The 21,630-nt window shown below is 44.8% G+C and overlaps 1 protein-coding gene across 4 annotated transcripts in view; it reads right to left on the minus strand.

Moving 5' to 3' along the window:
* The window catches only part of PATJ (PATJ crumbs cell polarity complex component), a 264,895-nt gene that overhangs the window by 194,889 nt on the left and 48,376 nt on the right, over positions 1 to 21,630 (minus strand). For all 4 annotated transcript variants that reach the window (XR_010791282.1, XM_066597729.1, XM_066597728.1 and 1 more), the window contains exons 13-18: positions 21,188 to 21,264; positions 20,972 to 21,028; positions 19,484 to 19,618; positions 15,020 to 15,187; positions 12,827 to 12,889; positions 11,154 to 11,294 (exon numbers count right to left, since the gene is read on the minus strand). Coding sequence is in view for 3 of the 4 variants with exons in the window: in XM_066597729.1 (XP_066453826.1) it covers positions 11,154 to 11,294; positions 12,827 to 12,889; positions 15,020 to 15,187; positions 19,484 to 19,618; positions 20,972 to 21,028; positions 21,188 to 21,264 (641 nt within the window). In the remaining variant the exon portion in view is untranslated. The remainder of the gene's footprint in view (positions 1 to 11,153; positions 11,295 to 12,826; positions 12,890 to 15,019; positions 15,188 to 19,483; positions 19,619 to 20,971; positions 21,029 to 21,187; positions 21,265 to 21,630) is intronic.

Raw genomic sequence — 21,630 nt, forward strand, 5'->3', positions numbered from 1 at the left:
CAGAATTATAGTAGTTATATTCTTGTACATAGGATATAGTATTATAGGAGTTATAGTCTTGTACATAGGAGGCAGTATTATAGTAGTTCTATTCTTGTACATAGGAGGCAGTATTATAGTAGTTATATTCTTGTACATAGGGAGCAGTATTATAGTAGTTATATTCTTGTACATAGGAGGCAGTATTATAGTAGTTATATTCTTGTACATAGGAGGCAGTATTATAGTAGTTATATTCTTGTACATAGGAGCAGTATTATAGTAGTTATATTCTTGTACATAGGGGGCAGTATTATAGTATTTATATTCTTGTACATAGGAGGCAGTATTATAGTAGTTATATTCTTGTACATAGGGGCAGTATTATAGCAGTTATATTCTTGTACATAGGAGGCAGAATTATAGTAGTTATATTCTTGTACATAGGGGGCAGTATTATAGTAGTTATATTCTTGTACATAAGGGGAAGTATTATAGTAGTTATATTCTTGTACATAGGGGGCAGTATTATAGTAGTTATATTCTTGTACATGGGGGCAGTATTATAGTAGTTATATTCTTGTACATGGGGGCAGTATTATAGTAGTTATATTCTTGTACATAGGGGGCAGTATTATAGTACTTATATTCTTGTACATAGAAGGCAGTATTATAGTAGTTATATTCTTGTACATAGGGGGCAGTATTATAGTAGTTATATTCTTGTACATAGGGGGCAGTATTATAGTAGTTATATTCTTATACATAGGGGGTAGTATTATAATAGTTATAGTCTTGTATATAGGGGGCAGTATTATAGTAGTTCTATCTCATATAGAACAGTATTCCTTCAGCTGAACCCCTGCTCTTGGCTTTTCAGTCAGCCCCTGGTATAATTACACATATATCTGTAAAGTTCACAAACAAATTTGAACGCGATCAGCACATCAGACAATTCCGTAAGATGAACGATCGGGCGCGGGATCCATTTGTCGCCCCGAGGCTTTGCTGCATTCGCAAATGTTTATAGCCAATAACTTTGAAATGTAATGTCATGCTTTAAAAAGCCACTGGCAGCAAATAGATCACATTTATTTTAACGTCAGGATCGGAGGAAATAAATAAATAAAAGTGACAGAACGGGGAGGCGAGGGGGAGAGAGACGGAGGTACTGGGAGGCGTTATGAGGCATTCCTCTCCCCATGGATCTCATCTCTCTACCTTAAATTGCAACAATTATATGAAATTACTAGCTGACTAAATTAAGTCCTGAAGCAATGAGAAAAATAAGGGAACGTTTCACTGGGGTACTTTTTGTATCATTGTGATCAGTAATTATTGTGCGCAGCTTTCAATCATTGCCAAATCCTGCTCATTGAATTTACTCTACAACTTCGTAAAGAAGAGGAGTGTTATTATCCGAAGGTCTTTTATGGATACGAGCTGTAATTCAATAATAGCTTCATTCGGAATCCTAGATGCGAGATTTAAAAGGGACTTACCAACGCAAACAAACACTCACAGGAATGCTCAGTCGTTCCATGTCTGCAACTTGAAGCACATCTAGACTTTTGCACCCATTTTTTTTAATTGCTCAAGTACAATCAAATTTGAATTTTGCAAAAAAATTAAAGCAAGTTTGCAAAATTATCGGAAATTGCAAAATCTACCATTTGTATACAGCTCCAAAGCATATCTGCGGATCTCATGGTTAAAAGGAACATTAAACATAGAAAGTGCACAACAAGTCAAGCAATCCCAAAAATTCTTCCTTCACCTCTTAATCGCCTTTTTTATCCTATTTTGTCTAATATTACAATTAAAATCAATAAATATATAAGAAATGTGTCCTAGAAGCTCAACCATGTCTGCACTCTTCTTCCTCATGGCCCATGTTTCTCTCTATTTGCAGCAGGAGCCTCTCCCCATTGACCTGTCTGAACTACCATACAAATATAATTATAGCGCTCTCCTGGCTAAGCCCCTCCCCTCCTCCATTTCTCAGTCAAAAGCAAAATAGATGAACAGGAGATTAACCCCTTATGTATGCAACGGGGAGCCTATGAATGGTATTCGGGGCCCCAGGCATGGTCCTTACTGGGGGGCCTGTGGAGCCTGGTGCGGAGTCCAGCTAAGTCCCACGGGGTGGTTGGCTTAACAGGCCTTCCCATAAGGTGTCTTTGTACTCCTAGCAAGGCTTAGTCGTCAGACAGCAGGCGACACGATCACTGCAATATGCTTGGAACCTTTTACAACAGTTTCTAAGCAGGAACAGCCTACCGGGCGGGGTAGTCCGTGGATGATGTGGAAGCCTTTTAGCAGGCGAAGTCCTAAATTGTTACTTCGAGAGTGCGGATTCACAGGCAAAACTTTGTGGCACAGAGGGGCGCTATCCACAGCAAATGCCTCAGATCAATCAATCAGGTACTGACTAAGCCGCATGCTACAGAGGTAGCTATACCAGTCTCCGTTTCCCCACTCACCTTCCCTGGTTCTCGCTTCTAGTTTAGATGTCTCTGTTTATATCGTTCAGCCCCAAGTTATTATATCCTGCCACCCCCATGACCCGGCACAGCCAATCATAAAATTAGTAGCATTTCAGTAGCCCTTCTATAAAGGGACATGCTTCTTTAAAGATGCGGATAGTGTGTGTGGAATAATAGGACTTTAGAATCAGACTACACACAGGGTTTGTTTGTAGTCTGTTACCATGGAGACACCTGGTTCTCCATAGGAGTTGTAAACACATAGAATAGGAAGATTCTTATTGATGAAAATCCTCAGCATTTTCACTGTAATTTTATTGGCGCTCTTTATGGCTTTTTTCTGCATCCAGATGTTACTTGTGGCAGCGTATGATGTCAAAGAGGACACCGCAGCATGCGACGGGGCAGGATTAGGATATGAGGGGAGGCTGAGGGTTAGGTGATGTACAGATGGATTTTTGCATGTGGATTTCACCATAAAATCCACAGCAGGACTCCTCGGCTGAGCCATGGATTTCTACAGCGATTTACCCTTCAGTGTAAAGTGTGAATTTAACCCTTTTCAAATGGGCAAATTCACGTTTCTAGGCGAGGATGAAATCATCACTTATTTCCCCCCCACCCCCACACACAAATTTTAAATCCGCATGCGTTAAAAAAAAATCTGCCTTGTATGGACTTAATTCTTTACTCCCATTCGAAATAATGGGTGACTTAAATGGCACGGATTGGCAGTGAATTTGATGCAGAATTAGTGTCAAATCCACGGCAAAAATCCATTGTGTGAATATAACCTAACAGTGGAAGAAGCAGGTCCCAGAGCGGTACAAAGTAATCAGCAGACTGGTATGGTGCCCTTTAGGGACACGGGGATGTTCCCCACTTATATACAATGGATATACAATCATCATCATAGACCCTATAGGTGAAGGTTTAAAAATGTGACATGAAATAATTGGAAATGCTGTGGTCAAGAATTAAAGTCGTCTGAAGGTGGATGACCCCCATGGAATATTTTCTTTGACTGATGTAAGCAGAACTGTACACATTGCTTGAGGAAAGGTCTGCCCAAGGTTATATCTCAGAATATAGACACGCAGCTACTGACTCTGGCAGTTTTCAGAGCACAGATCACAACAACAAAAAGGGCAATTCCCACACCGGCACTCGAAAAGTAACTTTCATCCAAAAAAACAAAAACTATAAACCTGAAAAAAATACACAAGTCTTCCATCCATGCTAGGAATGCACATGGCTAGAGGGAATGGGTCATCAGAAAAAGACCTATTGTAGAAATCCAGCTTTAAGGTGAAGGCGTTTTCCTGAACTACAGTATCCTCAGGATCAATAGTTGATCGGTGTGTGTGGGGGTGTCTACCATTCTGTACCCCTGCCGATCAGCTGATTGACGAGGCGGTGGCGCTCCTGTGAGTGGTGACCTCTTCTCAGGCCTGTGCCGTCCCATTCATTGGTGCTGTGCTTGGTAAGGACTGAAGTGATGGAGGCGCTCTTCTGAAAATTGCTGGCACTTTAATCAGCTGATTGGTGGGGATCCCGAACAGCAAACCCCCGACGATCAACTACTGATGACTACACTACTGTTGACTTATTCTCAGTCCCAGAAAACCCTTTTAAACATAGGAACTTTTAAGTTTTTTTTTCCTTTTAGAAATTTTCAATGTCAGCGTTTATATGAAAATAAAATCCTAAAATCCCGACTATAAAGCCTAATAATCGTCTGATACTTCCTGTTCTGTAGAGAACGTCTCAGCCGTCATTTCATCATCACAGGGACGATTACAATGAAAAGGACACATTCTGTATATACTTAACACAGGATCTGACATTCAAAATAGCTAATGTCACAGCTCACCTCCACCCCCTCTCTGCACAGATCATAGCGCATGCCAATGTCCATTGTTTAAAAAGGCCATGAGTTCTCCTGTTAGCTACACCTAAGATACAATGGCTGCCCCTATAGTCACGTACAGGCACAAGATGATAGGATACATATATAGAAACACAGTATCTGCAATTGGAAAGTAAAAGCAATAAAAAAATCACTTTTTAAATTGGCAAAAAAATAAATAAAAATTCCCTTAAAATTCTTTTTAGATAATATGTCAGAACTCGGTCACTTGTAACATGGTAACAAAATGCATTGAAGTATCAGACATTTGGTAATCACAGGCAGCAATTGTAATGGTCTCTCGTTTTGCGAACTATTTGTCCTCATTGCCAGAAACTAGAGATTTATTTAATATACTTTTTATTTTTAAAACCTCTTAAAAAGGGTTTTTCCAGACAAATCCTATTGAGGAGCCATCCACAGGTCACTAGTAGTATTTACCAGACAAACCCCTTTAAAAAGTCATGGCAATTTTTTGTTTTTTTTTCTACCCAAACGTTCAAAAACTCTTATCTTTCCGTCGACATCTGATGTCGTGTTTGTGGCGGGACAAGTTACGTTTATCAGTAGTACTAATTAAAAATGTACTGAATAAGTTGTAAAAATTTCTATGCGAAATGAAGAAAACAACAAACTCCTCAATTTCACCAATTTTTGGAGGTTTTGTTTTTATGGCATACACTGTGCAGCACAAACGACATTAACTTTATTCTGATCACCAGAACTATTACTTTTCTATCAAAAAGGGTTGAAGGACAACCTGCAGTTTGTATTGACAGCATTTTGGGATAAAACACACTAATATATATATATATATATATATATATATATATATATATATATAATTTTTATTTTTTTTTAACCTCGGAGACTACATGATATCTCCCCTCCCCCCCCCCCCCCCAAAAAAAAATGCATTGGTGTTGTGCATTTTTTTTTCTGATGGTGTTCACTGTGCAGAATGAAAACATTTCAATAGACCTTTATGGCCATGTCTACACCGCATAGGTTTACTTTCTTGTTCTTATGTTAAAATGGGGAAACTTTGTTTTTTTTCAAACTTTTTTTAATGCAAAAAAATAACACCTTTATGCAAAACTTAATTTTACTTTTTTATTTCTTAGTCCCCATAGAGGACATAAACTGGTGATTATCGGCTCACTTATGTAACATACTGCAATACTTCAGTATTCTGTAGGCATTCTATTAAGACCTGCCTAAGGCACTTCTCAATAGGGAGAAATACATGGCAGCCCTGGAAGCCTTACACCTGAATGGTACCCCGCGATCAACCCCTGTGGGGGAACCATTTGGGAGACAAAAGGAGCCCCATTTTTAAATGCTTTCAGATTTGATAGCAGCATCTAAATGGTTAACAGCTGTGATCGGAGCTGTAGCAGGCTGGTGTCAGCTGTCAAAGACAGCTGTAACCTTCCGTGTAGAGAGTTGGCTCGACGCCGGGGCTAACTTCACACAAACCCCACCACCAGAGGGCGTAAATTTATGCCCTTTAGTACTAAGGGGTTGTGCCAAGTTATAGAGTTACCCCCTAGCCACAGGATAGAGTATAACTATGACTAGTGGGAGCCTGACCATCCTGAAAATGGGGGTCTCCACATGATTGGAGCAGAGGACGCACATGAATGCCAGAAATTGCCAAGCACTAGTAATACTCATCAGTTTCTGATACTCCCATTGAAATGCACAGAGCAGCAGCGCATATGTGTAGCATCCTTCACTCCATTTATGAGGGGCCTTCAAGACCCTGTCCTCCCGAGTAGTGGCGGGTCCCAGTGGTCAAACTCCCACTCATCATAAAGTTATTCCCTAGCTAGTGGATAACTTTAGAACATGGCACAGCCCCTCTAATAACCAGTTGCATTCTGGTTATTAAAGGCTTCCCATTGGTCTAACCACTCGACAGCTACACCGATTTAGAACGCACTAGAGAAGCAGCTAAGGAGGTCAACGGCAGCTACTATGGGGTTCTGTACATCCAAGTGAACCCCATCAGAAGCTGGAACTCCATTCAGATCGACTCTTCCTTCTGTTCATCGCACTGGAGACTCCGGCGCAGAGTCAACACAAAATCTTGGAAAAACACCAGGCGGCATGGAGGAAACCCAACTGACCCCATAGTAGTTAATAGGTACATTGGGCGCCATATGCATCAGTAACATGCCGGGTCTCGACCAGAAGTGAAAGGATCTTTACAAGAGAGTTTTAATGGACTCCAAAAAGGTCCAGTTGTGTCCACGAAGTGTTGACCGCGCACCTGCAATGCGGCAAAAAATATGGCATCAATAAGGATTTTCATGCTTACTGCTGTTAATGGCCATAAAGTCTGCCTAAAACCGGGCGGTCATTAACCAGGCACAGTTAGTAAGCCGCAGCCGGCCGGTCATTAACCAGGCACAGTTAGTAAGCCGCAGCCGGCCGGTCATTAACCAGGCACAGTTAGTAAGCCGCAGCCGGCCGGTCATTAACCAGGCACAGTTAGTAAGCCGCAGCCGGCCGGTCATTAACCAGGCACAGTTAGTAAGCCGCAGCCGGCCGGTCATTAACCAGGCACAGTTAGTAAGCCGCAGCCGGCCGGTCATTAACCAGGCACAGTTAGTAAGCCACAGCCGGCCGGTCATTAACCAGGCACAGTTAGTAAGCCGCAGCCGGCCGTACATTAACCAGGCACAGTTAGTAAGCCACAGCCGGCCGGTCATTAACCAGGCACAGTTAGTAAGCCACAGCCGGCCGGTCATTAACCAGGCACAGTTAGTAAGCCACAGCCGGCCGGTCATTAACCAGGCACAGTTAGTAAGCCACAGCCGGCCGGTCATTAACCAGGCACAGTTAGTAAGCCACAGCCGGCCAGTCATTAACCAGGCACAGTTAGTAAGCCGCAGCCGGCCAGTCATTAACCAGGCACAGTTAGTAAGCCACAGCCGGCCGGTCATTAACCAGGCACAGTTAGTAAGCCACAGCCGGCCGGTCATTAACCAGGCACAGTTAGTAAGCCGCAGCCGGCCGTACATTAACCAGGCACAGTTAGTAAGCCACAGCCGGCCGGTCATTAACCAGGCACAGTTAGTAAGCCATAGCCGGACGGTCATTAACCAGGCACAGTTAGTAAGCCACAGCCGGCCGGTCATTAACCAGGCACAGTTAGTAAGCCACAGCCGGCCGGTCATTAACCAGGCACAGTTAGTAAGCCGCAGCCGGCCGGTCATTAACCAGGCACAGTTAGTAAGCCGCAGCCGGCCGGTCATTAACCAGGCACAGTTAGTAAGCCGCAGCCGGCCGGTCATTAACCAGGCACAGTTAGTAAGCCGCAGCCGGCCGGTCATTAACCAGGCACAGTTAGTAAGCCGCAGCCGGCCGGTCATTAACCAGGCACAGTTAGTAAGCCGCAGCCGGCCGGTCATTAACCAGGCACAGTTAGTAAGCCGCAGCCGGCCGGTCATTAACCAGGCACAGTTAGTAAGCCGCAGCCGGCCGGTCATTAACCAGGCACAGTTAGTAAGCCGCAGCCGGCCGGTCATTAACCAGGCACAGTTAGTAAGCCGCAGCCGGCCGGTCATTAACCAGGCACAGTTAGTAAGCCGCAGCCGGCCGGTCATTAACCAGGCACAGTTAGTAAGCCGCAGCCGGCCGGTCATTAACCAGGCACAGTTAGTAAGCCGCAGCCGGCCGGTCATTAACCAGGCACAGTTAGTAAGCCACAGCCGGCCAGAACTTTCTGCTGCTTCTCAGCCAAGCAATGTGGGATCGTACCCCAAAATCCTCTGTATTACTACTCCCGTTCATTGACAGCAAGCAAAGACCCTTAGAAGTGTGAGGAATTGAAATAGAAGGTATATTAGATAACTAATTGGGTAATGGTTAAAAGATCTCTTCTTAGCGTACCTCCCTGCCAAATCAGACATCATGCATGGAAAGATGCAACTGCAGGCTTGATGGGACAGTCGCAGCCATACAACGCCCAGGGAGGATTGTGCATGGGTCCCGTTACTTGGAATGGGGCTTCAGACGGTTGCATCTCACCACGTCTGATGTAAATTGGACCGGAGAAGAAGTAGTCTGAGTAACCCTATCAAAAGGGACTGTCAGCTACTCTCAAAATGTGCGGACTTTGACTACGTCTTTTGCGGAAATGCTGCTGATTTTACCACGGAATATCCGCTACGTGTGAACATATCCGATATGGCCATTCCGGTTACACAAAGCTGCTTTCAAATAAATGGTCATCCAAAAAGATGTCTCATCTCTATAAACCATCGCCTTCTCCTGGGGCCTCAGAAGTGTTTATCCCCAGGTTGCCCCTGGATACGTCCTGTACACCACTCCAGCTCTCAGTAAGAATGACCATGGACGGACAGCTTTTTTTTTTTTTTTTTACTCCAGCTCTCTACAAGGCGGGGAATTGTGGTCAATGTAGTTTCAAGCTTGATGTCAAAAGAGGACCGGATGAAAGATAATGGCTTTGCGACGTTTACCCATAACCGGCTGTGCTTAAATATGACGCCAACACCCTTCATAGCTGGAATTTTTGAATTTTTACTTCACAAGCCATTTAACCATTTAATGTATGCAAAACGGTGGCAGCCATTGTTTGTGATGAGCAATGAAACTACAGCCGGGGTTATTGCATGCAGAAAAAAAAAAAGAACAAGAACGTCCTTTAAAGCAACGTTATGTCCGGGTCCGTTGAGCAACCATCAGATTTAGCAGCTGCTCTCATCAGGCTGACCCCGCACAACTCCTAAAGGAGGAGGGAATCCCCGCTATTACCACAAAATACACTAGTATGGCATCTAACAAGCCCCTTTAAACAGATAAGCCTAAGCAAACTAGTCTGAAAACGAAAATCAATGGGCGTAAATGAAATCCAACAGGAGTAACAGAGGAGCGTGGAAAGTTCATAAAGAGGTTGTTCAGGATTAAAAAAAAAAAAAAAGTTGGCGCCATTTCCTCAAATAGCGAATACAGAGAAATGAAGGGTGGCAGAACGTCTGTGAACGGAGGTGCAAGGGACGGAAACGTTGGTGGGGTAGTAGCAGGGGATGCTGCCATCCGAGTGACACGACAGAAGCTGGGGGGCTAGAACGGTATCAAATATATGGCTTAAAGGCAGGAACAAACTAGGATTAGGGCGCAAAACCCCGATAGAGAAGATGGACCTGGAGATCATGAACAGAGAGAACAATTTTATGCCGCTTCATGATGCATTTTGAGACCAAAGGAGCCCCCTTCTCAAAAGCCAGACTTCGCCACTAAAGGGATGTCATAGGGTGCCAGTCTGCAGCGTCGCCATTGATGGATAATTTAAAAAGAGCGCGCAAAGCAGCTGTCAGGAAGACGTGGCTCACAGGAGACGCTCTGGAAAGGGGTTTTGGCCTCGAAACGCGTCAGACCTGGCATACAATAAAAATTGCTCATCTTCTCCACCATCTTTCAGGGTTTTGCACCTTCTTAATCTTAGTATTTTTCACGCCTTTAGTCCTAAAACAGCATCACTCTTGTCCAAGATACAGGCTTGATATTGCAGGTCAGCTTATTTCAATGAGAATGAACAGCAATACCAAATACAACCATAGCCAAGAGTGGCGCTGTTACCAGAAAGGGAAACGAATACAACGCACCATTTACCGGATGTTTCCAGGAATAGAACAAGACTGCTTCGATCGACCCTTTTAAAGGAAGTCTGTCATTGGACAAAAGCCAATAAACCATGGCCAACGGTACATTGTCACTATGGTCATATGTACAACCGTACCTCCTCTTTAAGTAAAAGTGCAGCCATCAGAGAGATGGGGGCTTTTACAGGCTCCCACAGCTCTAAGTAATTCAGCTGTAACCCGGCTGATAGGTGGTCTTGAGGCCCGTCTGGTCCTGGCAGTCTACTGCTCAGCCCCGTGCCAAATAACCGACGTCTATAGCGCCCATTGTTAGACATGGGAAGGGACTGAACTCCACCGAGCAGCACACAGCCCGATCCATAAAGTTGCTGCAAGACCCCAATTTGGACGGACTGCAGCCTATTTAGATAGAGAATGTGGGCAGTGCCAGCCCGGGGTTAGATGCCAAACTGTGTGGAATTTCTTTATTTCATATATACATATTGCACTGATAGGCAGGCTGCCTGTACTCTGTTTATGCAGACAACAGCAAGATGGCAGCATACTCACACCAGAACCAAGCACATAACGAATACAGCACCAGAACCAAGCTCATAAACGCAAATACAGCACCAGAACTAAGCTCAGCACATAAATACAACACAAGCCAAGCGTAGTACATAGATACACCACCAGAACCAAGCACATAAATACAGCACCAGAACCAAGCTCATAACATAAATACAGCACCAGAACTAAGCTCGGCACATAAATACAACAAGAGCCAAGCGTAGTACATAGATACACCACCAGAACCAAGCCTATAACAAATACAGCAGCAGAATTGAGCTTATAACCTAAAGGCTATAGCATTGTGTTGTGAGGGCGCCCACAGGCTAATTGAGGCACCTAAGTACATCAAAAGGAAAAGAGACAGAAGGATAATTAATGGAACTGCACGATGCACTGACTTACGGAGGAAGATGATCTGTCAGGGCGGACCTAAGGAAGCGATCACCCCAACCTACGTCAGTCTGATGCCACCCCAGCGCCCGCACAGTTTACATTTGGGTATCGATCCAATGACCCTATATTAGTGTGCTGTCCATTCCTTTCCAATGGGATACCTAAAAGCAATGGTGACCCCAAAACTTTGAATACACTCACCTCATAGTCCAAGATGCTGAACCCAAGACCCCGCTTGTCCTTTCCCAATTCAACAACGTCAACTTCTGGAGACCACAAGGTCAACTCTCCATCATCATCGTCGACCTCAAGGATGTGGCTCTCCTCTTCACCTGGCCGCTCCTACAGTGAGACTCATATTAATTATACTTGTTCCAATCAGCGAGACGGGAAACTAGGGCAGTGGATGCAGGTTGGGGAGCAGTGAACGGTACATCGGCCGTGGTCGAGGCGCGGAGCTCGGTTCTGCCAACATCTGATTGCATCAGCAAATCTGCAAATTCAGCTGCCAACACGAGAGCGGAGCTGCTCTACCAGGAAATTGAATTGGCTAAAACCCCCCAAATTTCACTAAAGTAATTCTAGCAGTGAACCTTGTTACGTTCGGATCCTCAAGCAGCGTAAGGCATTGACGCTTTTCTCTTTTCTACACTTCTCAATTCTGGTAGGGACTGCAGTCTAAATAATACACTTAGCATAAAGAATTGCTCCATGCAGACAACAGCCAGCAGAGGGCAGCAGTGAGATGTGACATCTCCCAACCTGAGAGCGGTAAACAAATGCATGAGAATTTTGAATGCAGCTCTGGATGTGACTGGAGTATAGGACATTATTTTAGGATATAGTAAGTAGGAGAGAAGTAAACCCAAGAGTAGTAATGACTAATCTGTCAATAACAGGATAGTGGACCTGCACAGGAGGCGCTGCATGCTATGGAAAAACTGCAGAGCTCTGCCACAGACTACCACTGATCAGATACTGATTGCTTATCTTGAGTTTTATCTACTTTTTAAAAGGGGGTTCAGGACTATTAGGGCATATGGCCACCATAGAACAGAGGTGCTGTGTAAGAGGCAGACGTGGTGTATAGAACGCGTTGCCCTGAAAATAATACCCCGTCTTATATTAAATTTTGCCACAAGAGGCACAGGGTCTTTTTTTTCAAAGTATGTCTTAGGCCGCCTGCATGGCGGGTCGGATCTGTCCGCGAGGATTCTCGCCACAGGACCCGACCCGAGCACCTGCAGAGAGCAGCGCGTACTCACCTGTGCCCGCGGCTCCGGCTGTTTGATGTGCCCAGCCGGCGCATGAGCAGACCGGAGTCGGCGGCCGGGTACTGACGTTTCTGTGCGGGGCTCTGTGAACCCCGCAGAGAAATAGCACATGCCGCGGTTTGTTTGCCGCGCGAGATTTCGCGCGGACAAACCGCAGCCGTCTGCCTAGGACTGCGTTTGCTAACGCAATCCTATGGCAGCTTCCGAGGGCGGAAATTCCGCAGGAAATCTCGCCGTGGAATTTCCGCCCGTCTGCAGGCAGCCTTATACTTACCTAGCATTCGCTGTCCACGTCCCTGCCGCTGCTCCCCACAGTTCCGGGCAGGCTTGCTTGGAGTTCTCAGCACCCACAGAACATTGTTTGCTGGTAACGGGGTTTGAAAACTCCTCCTCCAGCAAGCTATTGCTCTGATTGGTTCTCCAGCGCCGTGGCTCAGCCAATCAGAGCAATCGCTTGCTGGACGTGGCTTTCGCCCCCAGATGATCGCCAGGGGAGTGAGAAGCCAGCTTCATTATATAAGGGGGTCGCCTTTATGAGAAACCCCATAAAGTGCAAAATCTGGCATATTGTTAAGACAAAGATAAGTCAGTTTACTTTACCTTTTGCTGATATTCGGAACCAACCAGCTCCGGGGACTTAAAAACTTCATCGTCTTCAATTTCCTACAGATGACAGGCAAATATGAGCATCAGTACATGCTACAAAGATGTAAAATCTATATGAAGAGGAGCAGTCGTGCCTTAAAGACAGGGGCTGGGTGTACAGCTTGTACTGTGTCCCCACCATCACCACATTTCCTACGTACATCCGATCACCTCTAGCTCTTCTCAGCATGTCGGTGCAGCCCCACTGGGTGATTATTTTCTTATGTCTTGCAAGATTGCAAATTATTGCAGGTTATGCTTGTTTTCCCCTTTACTGTACCTTTAAGGCGCAGTTATGGTGACACAGAAGATATATCGTTGTGGTAACTGCAATAGGTCGTATGTCAAAAAAAATTGGCTTATTGAACCCTGGTGGCCAATCTAGTGAACTACACCAACTGCGTATGTCAACAGACCAATGAGAAACCGTCAAATTCCCTCTCTTTCTATAGGACGAATCAAGATGATGGGGACAAAATAGGAGCTGAGCTGAGCACCAGGCGGTTGAGGGGGGGCTTAGTGGGGGAAGAGCTGACCAACATTGTCAAGGACACAGAGAGAGACCAGCGAGTTCATCTGCCACAACTTGTAAGTGAGGCCGGCCTCAGTAAAAAAAAAAAAAATTTGATATCCACACCACTAAGTACAAAATAGTTAGTCAGCAGGCCTGCTGTAAATGGGGAAAGACATTACAAGCTCTGGACACAAATATTCTGGAGTGGACTAAAGACAGTTATATTGATAAGGGCTGTGCCTACAAGACATTGATAACGGGGTTTATTTCAATTATGTTCTTAATTTGCTGTTGTGTGTGAAGTGAAGCGTTAACCCTTTAGATCAGCGTTTCCCAACTGCAGTCCTCAGCGCCCCCAACAGGTCATGTTTTCAGGATTTCCTCAGTGTTGTACAGGTGATGTACTTATTATCGGTGCCTCAGACATTGACACAGGTGTTTTTACTATAGGATATCCTGAAAACAGGACCTGTTGGGGGTCCCGAAGGACTGGAGTGGAGAACCACTGCTTTAGAGACAAACAGACTTTAGGCAATTTGCATTTCTGGACTATCAGATTGATCCTTCAGCTGGATTATTGATACGGTTTTGCCTCGTGTTTCTTCAGTCTGCGGAGAGTTATCAGTTCTGGGGTATAATCAGTGTTAAATAAGCTGAGGGGAAAAAATGAAATTGTTTACCTGTTACTATAACATTAATCACCTTCATTGCATATTGTTGTAACTTCTCGTATAACTGCATCGCATCCCAAATCGGAGTTTCAACACCCATCCGTGACACAGCGATGACATCCCATTACAGGGACATATGACTGCTGTAGTCAATTATTGGCCAATACTGAGTTATATACCGTTGGTAACCGACTGCAGCTGTCACACATCACTGTGATAGTAGTAACAGCAAAAAATCAGTGAGCAGCAACCTGAGCGTCTTCCTTAAAATTGCACCCAGTTGGTGCTTCTTTATTTACTCCATCAAAGCACAACGTTTCAACCCACGCAGGGGTTTTTCTGAAGATTATTGGTTTTGCTGGATGTCCCTGTGATAGGACGTCCTTACTGGACCTGCAAGAACGGTGCAGAGGGGGACTGACCCTGCTAGAGCGTGAACTGAAGGGGATCAGACAAGGAGAAAAGGACTTTCATGTTTTCCTCCCAAGATTTCCCTTTAAAACCCATAACTATACTTCAGACTTCAAAATATGCCATTTCCAAAACCCCAAATAATGCCAAAATATGCCCCATTTTGGTCATGCTTTGGTCAAAAGCATGACCAAAAACACCCCCAAAAGAATAAAAAAACACATCCTATACAAAAAAAATAGCCAAAACCCCCAAAGTATAGCAAAAGCACAAACTATGTTCAGAACTACGCCCAAAAGCTAAAAACCATAAAACCCCCTCAGTATTGTGCCTATATGGTCTCGCCCCCCCCCATATTCACCCCCGAATTTCTCCATGTCAGATCCCAGGCACCGACGTTTATACTTCGTCTTTGAATGTGAACAGAGAATAAAACATTTCAAACCCAAATCAGCAAAATATCAGTGTGAGAAGTAGAAGTCGCCTACAAGTAGACCCCCCGGGGATCGCCATGCAGTAGGGTAGAGGCGGCAGACACCGCTCAGCTCTTACTCTATCATTCTGGATTCCAAGGCCTTTTGGCTCGTTCATAAAGTTTTCATTTTCATCATCTTCGTCGTCCAAACGGCGACAACAAACCAGAGTAAACGGTGGAGGGACTTCTTTGAGGAAGGAAATGGCTTCTCGGCGAGACTTTCCATACAGCTGGACTTGGTTCACCTGCAGAACAACGGTAATGGCGTTACTCCCTGGCTATAGGACATACAGACACAATCCCAAGTGCAATTAGTTATGTGCGGGAGAAGTCCGATCATCAGGAGTCCAATAGTCTGGAACTCATTTTTATTTTCTCATATGCCAGATGTAGGCGATCGGACAATTAGACAGCATAAACTATCTAATCATCTTGACAACCCAACAGACCCGCATTGTATAATCTCATGGACTCTGGCGCAGAGTGTTAAGGCAGCAGAATGCAGGCCTAAGCTCTTGCTCACGACCTGAAGGTTGCGATTTCAAGCCCTGCATGGTTCAGGTAGTCGGCTCAAGGTGGACTCCGCCTTTTATCCTTCTGAGGTCTGTGAAATGAGCACCCAGCTTGCTGGGGGGGGGGGGGGGGGGGTAATAAATAAAGGACCTGAAAGCGCTGTGGAATACGTTGGCGTAGCTATGGGGTGGCTACTATGGTGCCCATGAACACAGGAGGTCATACCACCCCTGCTTGGGGAGGTCATACCACCCCTGCTTGGGGAGGTCATACCACCCCTGCTTGGGGAGGTCATACCACCCCTGCTTGGGGAGGTCATACCACCCCTGCTTGGGGAGGTCATACCACCCCTGCTTGGGGAGGTCATACCACCCCTGCTTGGGGAGGTCATACCACCCCTGGTTGGCCCCAAGCCCTTTACCAAGGAAGCCTGTGATATTCTTCTTTGCTCTGGGGTCCTCTCTTCTCATTTAGGGTACGTTCATATAGCAGAATCCAAACACAAATTTTTCCACCCGAATTCGGTGTCTGAAACGTGCAGCCGAGTCTCCAATTTTTGCTGCAGTCAAACAAATGTTTGGCCATGAATTCGCAATTGGATTTAGCCTTTTTCAACAGGCTGCAGAATTCAACTTCAAGAAGAGATGTCATTTTCTCTTCAGGGAGTGGATCCAGCGTAAAATCCGCTGTGACAAACCCTTCTAGATACGTCCCAGTTCCAAACTAGACTGATTTTAGAGCTGAAATCTTTCAGCATCCCCTGCAGCTTCAGTGTCTGCACAGAGCTTGTTCTAATGATTTGCATTCTGTGTAGTGTCACCTTTACATCAAGCACCATACAGTCACGTGATGCAAACACACTTACAAATTGTATCACAATGTTCACATTTAATGTGTTCTGATAACTTGGCTACAGCGCTGTAAACAGAGTCATCACAAGGTGTCGGTCATGTTAACAACTGCTACATCTGGAACTGCCCCCGCATTATGTAAGAGTGCAACTAAACGGTTAAAGGGGTTATCCCAAAGTTGACATCTATCCACAGGGTAGGTGATAAAAATCTAATTCATGGGGGTCTCACCACTGAGACTCACTGATCTCGAGAATGGGGTCCTGTATCCCTTATTCTCATAACTGTGGGCTCATTTCTCCCCCCCCCCCCCCCCCCCCCCCAGACAAAGTAATGTGGAGATTCAATGGAGCAACAGTCGCACATGTGGTTATCTCTGGCAGTACCATTGAACATGAATGGTGCAGCACAGCGCATGCTTCGCCATCACTCCATTCAACCTATTCCTCATGGTGGGAGGTGAAGTGAGCGATACTGATCTGACTTTCCTCACCTATCCTATGATAAAGCTGATTGGTCATTTTTGGGCTAACCTCCCCAACAGGCTTGCTGACTAGTGAGTGCAGCTCTGGAGTACAATACAGGATGTAACTCAGGATCAGTACAGGATAAGTAATGTATGCACACAGTGACTCCACCGGCAGAATAGTGAGTGCAGCTCTGGGTATAATACAGGATGTAACTCAGGAGCAGTACAGGATAAGTAATATATGTACACAGTGACTCCAGCAGCAGAATAGTGAGTGCAGCTCTGGAGTATAATACAGGATGTAACTCAGCATCAGTACAGGATAAGTAATGTATGTACACAGTGACTCCACCAGCAGAACAGTGAGTGCAGCTCTGGGTATAATACAGGATGTAACTCAGGATCAGTATAGGATAAGTAATGTATGTACACAGTGACTCCACCAGTAGAATAGTGAGTGCAGCTCTGGAGTATAATACAAGATGTAACTCAGGATCAGTACAGGATAAGTAATGTATGTACACAGTGACTACCAGCAGAATAGTGAGTGCAGCTGTGGAGTATAATACAGGATGTAACTCTGGATCAGTACAGGATAGGTAATGTATGTACACAGGGACTCCACCAGCTGAATAGTGAGTGCAGCTCTGCAGTATAATACAGGATGTAACTCAGGATCAGTACAAGATAAGTAATGTATGTACACAGTGACTCCACCAGCAGAATAGTGAGTGCAGCTCTGCAGTATAATACAGGATGTAACTCAGGATCAGTACAGGATAAGTAACATAATATTACAATGTGACTGAATGTTTTTAGTGAGGAATTGGAGTCTAGATTTTTGCAGATGTTTTGTATTGCTCCTTTAACAACCAGACAGTGAGAAATATATGTTTGGAATGATACATGTATAGCTGGTGTAAAAAGGATTACGTTAAGAATAGAAGATATATGATTTCTAGCTCATAAACTAGTTTTAAAAAAAAATCTTCTTGCATGTTAAATATCAGTAAGGCCGTGGCCAGGACACCCAGGGACGCCAACATGATTCCACACTAAAACTTTTCTTCAGTTACATTTTCGCCCAACATTACGTCTTGTACTTGTAGTTTGTTTTTTTTTTTGGTCAAAATATGTCATTTCTTCTAGAGCGAGATTAAATTTCCTACAAAACCAGATCCAACAGTCTTCTGAGGTTATTAAATTATGTGCACACAGAGTACTGACATGACAGTATAGCTCTTTAGGTCAAAATGTGCGTGAGCCGAATCCTGATGGACTCTGCTGGTCTGAGAGCGTTCCGCAAAACTTTGTCAATAAGATCCGTTTACCAGCAAATGTCTCCAGTCTGTTATTGCTACAATGTATCCATGGTGAACCGTAGGATAGACCCACAAGAAAACATTACTGCAACTCTTTACTGGTCTGCGTTGGAGACTCTGCTCAGAGGCTTTGTCGCAGATCTGGCCCGAAAAAAAAAAAAAAAAACACAGAGGAAAGCACCGCATGCAACACTTCTTCTGGTAAAATGCCGGGCAGCTGGAAACCAAATGGACTCCATTATTAGTTCAGTTCTGTCATAAGACAGACCCATTCGGTCAGGGAATTCCCATTTCTGGTTCCCCGAACAGAGCAGGAAAACTGAATCCCCAGCGCCGATGTGAAAGCACCGGAAGTGACCTACTCACCAGCGTGTACAGCAGTAGGCATGCTGCCCAAGCCAAGGAGGCAGACCATGCGACGGCTATGGGGACCCTAGGCGAGAGATTTGGCCAAACTCCGCTTAACTCTTTTTTGAACCTTTTCATCCCCTCCAACATGCAGCTTGAGAACAGAACTCCCTGCATCCTGACTGGGGCCGGCAGTTTTAAACAGCTGACACCCACCACAAATGGCCACGAACGGAGCCAGCTCCACTCATAGCTATCTGATAGCTAATATGCACTGTCAACCCAAGGTATGTAAGCCATGAACCAGGAGGCACCAAAAAAGGCATCTACCTTTCTGCAGAGGGTACCGTAATATAAATTTTTATTATATTATATTATATATATACACACACACACACACAAAAATAAATAAAATGCTGATGTTGGGAGAACGAAAAAAAGAAAAAAAACCCTTATAGCTCTTGATGGGCAAGGATGGAAAAAAACAAACTGGCTAGTCCTTAAGGGTAAAGGGATTATTCAGTTGTAAGACATCGATGGTCTATAATCAGGATAGGTCATCAATAGTAAATTGAAGGGGTTCCGTTGCCAGGGACCCCTCTCTGCCAATCATCTAGGCCTCTGTACTTGTGCACTGAACAGATTTCTGCAGGAAAACAGACAGCTCCGTTCTCACTGCAGTGGCCAGGCTTGGTGTTGCATGCTCAGTTCACATTCAAATGAATGACAGTTTGGCCTGAAATACCAAGCCTAGCCACTGCAGTGAGAACGGAGCCATTTGCTGGGTCGGTGTGCTTACATAAATTAGCTAATTTCTGCTGGAAGCAAAAAGTTGATTAGCGGAAGTCCAGGATGGCAAACCCTCGACGATCAATTATTGATGGCCTATCATTCTGATGGACTATTAGTAGTTTACAACTAGACGAGCCCTTTGATGGGCAGTGACAAGATATGGAGAACAATACAGCAAAGTGTCCAGTTCTTCATGGCAAGAGATATATATCTATATCTGAGATGGTCAGGAACTTGAGGGCTTACCTCTAATAATTCGTCTTCTGGTTGCAAAATTCCAAGTTTGGCCACTGGACCTTCAGGAGCGATGCTGGATATGTAATGGTGACCATCGAAGGAGTCCAGTTCTACTCCCAGCCTCATGGTGTGTATTGGCAAAAGCTGGAGGGAAAGAAACAGGGATCAAGTGCCAAAAAAAATCTCAAACAAAAACCCAATGTGAATTCTGCAACATCCAGCGTGATAACATTGCACAGATACTAGGCGAGGTATATTAGAGGACTTCTCATACTATAAAGGTTTAAGACCAATGCTTGCTGTCAGTGAATTTCTTAACCTATAAAATGCTGAAAAGAAAAAAAAAACAAACCCTACTCCAGTCCTGCTTACACAGCTGAAAGCTTGTTACAATGTGTCAGAGTAATGCTGCCCATACACCAACAACTATCAGACAAGCACTTGTTCGACCGACAGCCATGTCCACCAGCTCCCCCATACATTTCAACACTTGGCTCAGGTGTGTTCAGGGAGTGAAAGGAGTTTACCAGGCAGCGCCCGCTGTCAGTGCCAGGATACACCGGGGTCAGAGCAAAGGTCGCTGCTCTGACCTGTGTAGGGGCTGGCACTCGTAAATGCAGGCTGGGGTGTCATTGAAATCCATGGGAGCTACGCCTGCAATCAGACGTGCTGGCCACTACGCAGGGGGGTCGGAGCAGTGGTTTCCGCTCCAACCCCAATGTATCCAGACAGTGGCATCGGGCGCTGCTTGGAAGACCCCTTTAAGCCACAGCCAGACAGCTCTGGCGATGGCTTATCTCCTTGGGAACAAGAATCAGGCATTGAACGTTAACTTCCTGAATCCTTCTTTTCTTCAGACATCAATTTTTGGAGGAAAAGTTCAGCCCCCCCCCCCCCCCCCCCATGCACATTGGAATCTCGTCGGGCTCAGCCATTATCGGCGGGCTCAAATGACTAAACTCTAATGTGCAGGGGAGCCTAAGGCAAGAGATTTGTGTGGCGTAGGTGACCCTGACATTCTAGACAGTAATGTGCTGCCGACAATGTGGAAATACGGGTTGGAAGTATGGCTGACCATTCCCAAAGACAACGCTCCTTGTCACGTATCCAAGCGGTTTTACGTTAGTTTGAGGACATGGATATTCCACGACTGGACCGGCCTGCAGAGTCCCAACCTGAATAGCTTTGACATAAACTGAAATGTAGGTTCTGCAAATACGAAGTTTCACTCTTCTCTGAGAGAACTTGCCAGATGTTTGCAGGGTGAATGGAGGGAAATACCAGCTGAAGTGTATCAGACATTAGTAGAAAGTATGAGTATTCGATGACCTTAGCGCCAAAGCAGCCCCACTAAGTATTACATATGTAAATAACTACTACTTTTTATTCTTACTCAGGTGTTCAATTACTTTTGGTAGAACAGTGTAAATCTGTCATCCAGACCCTTCACTACACGCTACATCATGAAGCAGGTTATTAAAAAGGTAAAGTCCTGACCTTGGAGTATTTCTGCAGCTCCTCGTCATCTTCAATTTTTGCATCCAGATCAACCACCTGTAGAGCCACACGAAATAATATAGTCACTTTACAGAAGTGTTCATGTCCGTATAAGACTACTACAACCAGCAAAGAACAACAATGGACACAACAGCACACACTTACAGCGCGTTACTACATGCCATTTATCTGGGCTCACAGGCTTTAAGCACATACCATGACTTGGTAATCCGGTCCAAGATGCTTCTCCCACTTTGACTTTAATGCTTCAGCCTCTGGAGACAGAGCGGGGGCTGGGATGAAAGAAATAGTGGTTTAGCATACACTATATGGAGTACGGACAGGACACTAACTAGTGCGCAAATCTAGAAAACGTTCCATATTCCTGCAAATGTCAAGACTGCACAAACATAAAATTATACTTAAGACGTGAATGCAGCTCTGGAGTATAATACAGTATATACGTAGGGTCAGTACAGGATAAGTAATGTATGTACACAGTGACTCCACCAGCGGAAGAGTGAGTGCAGCTCTGGAGTATAATACAGGATGTAACTCAGGGTCAGTACAGGATAAGTAATGTAGGTACACAGTGACTCTACCAGCAGAACAGTGAGTGCAGCTCTGGAGTATAATACAGGATGTAACTCAGGATCAGT

Source organism: Eleutherodactylus coqui, chromosome 3, assembly GCF_035609145.1.
Source record: "Eleutherodactylus coqui strain aEleCoq1 chromosome 3, aEleCoq1.hap1, whole genome shotgun sequence".
Classification (NCBI taxonomy): Eukaryota; Metazoa; Chordata; class Amphibia; order Anura; family Eleutherodactylidae; genus Eleutherodactylus; species Eleutherodactylus coqui.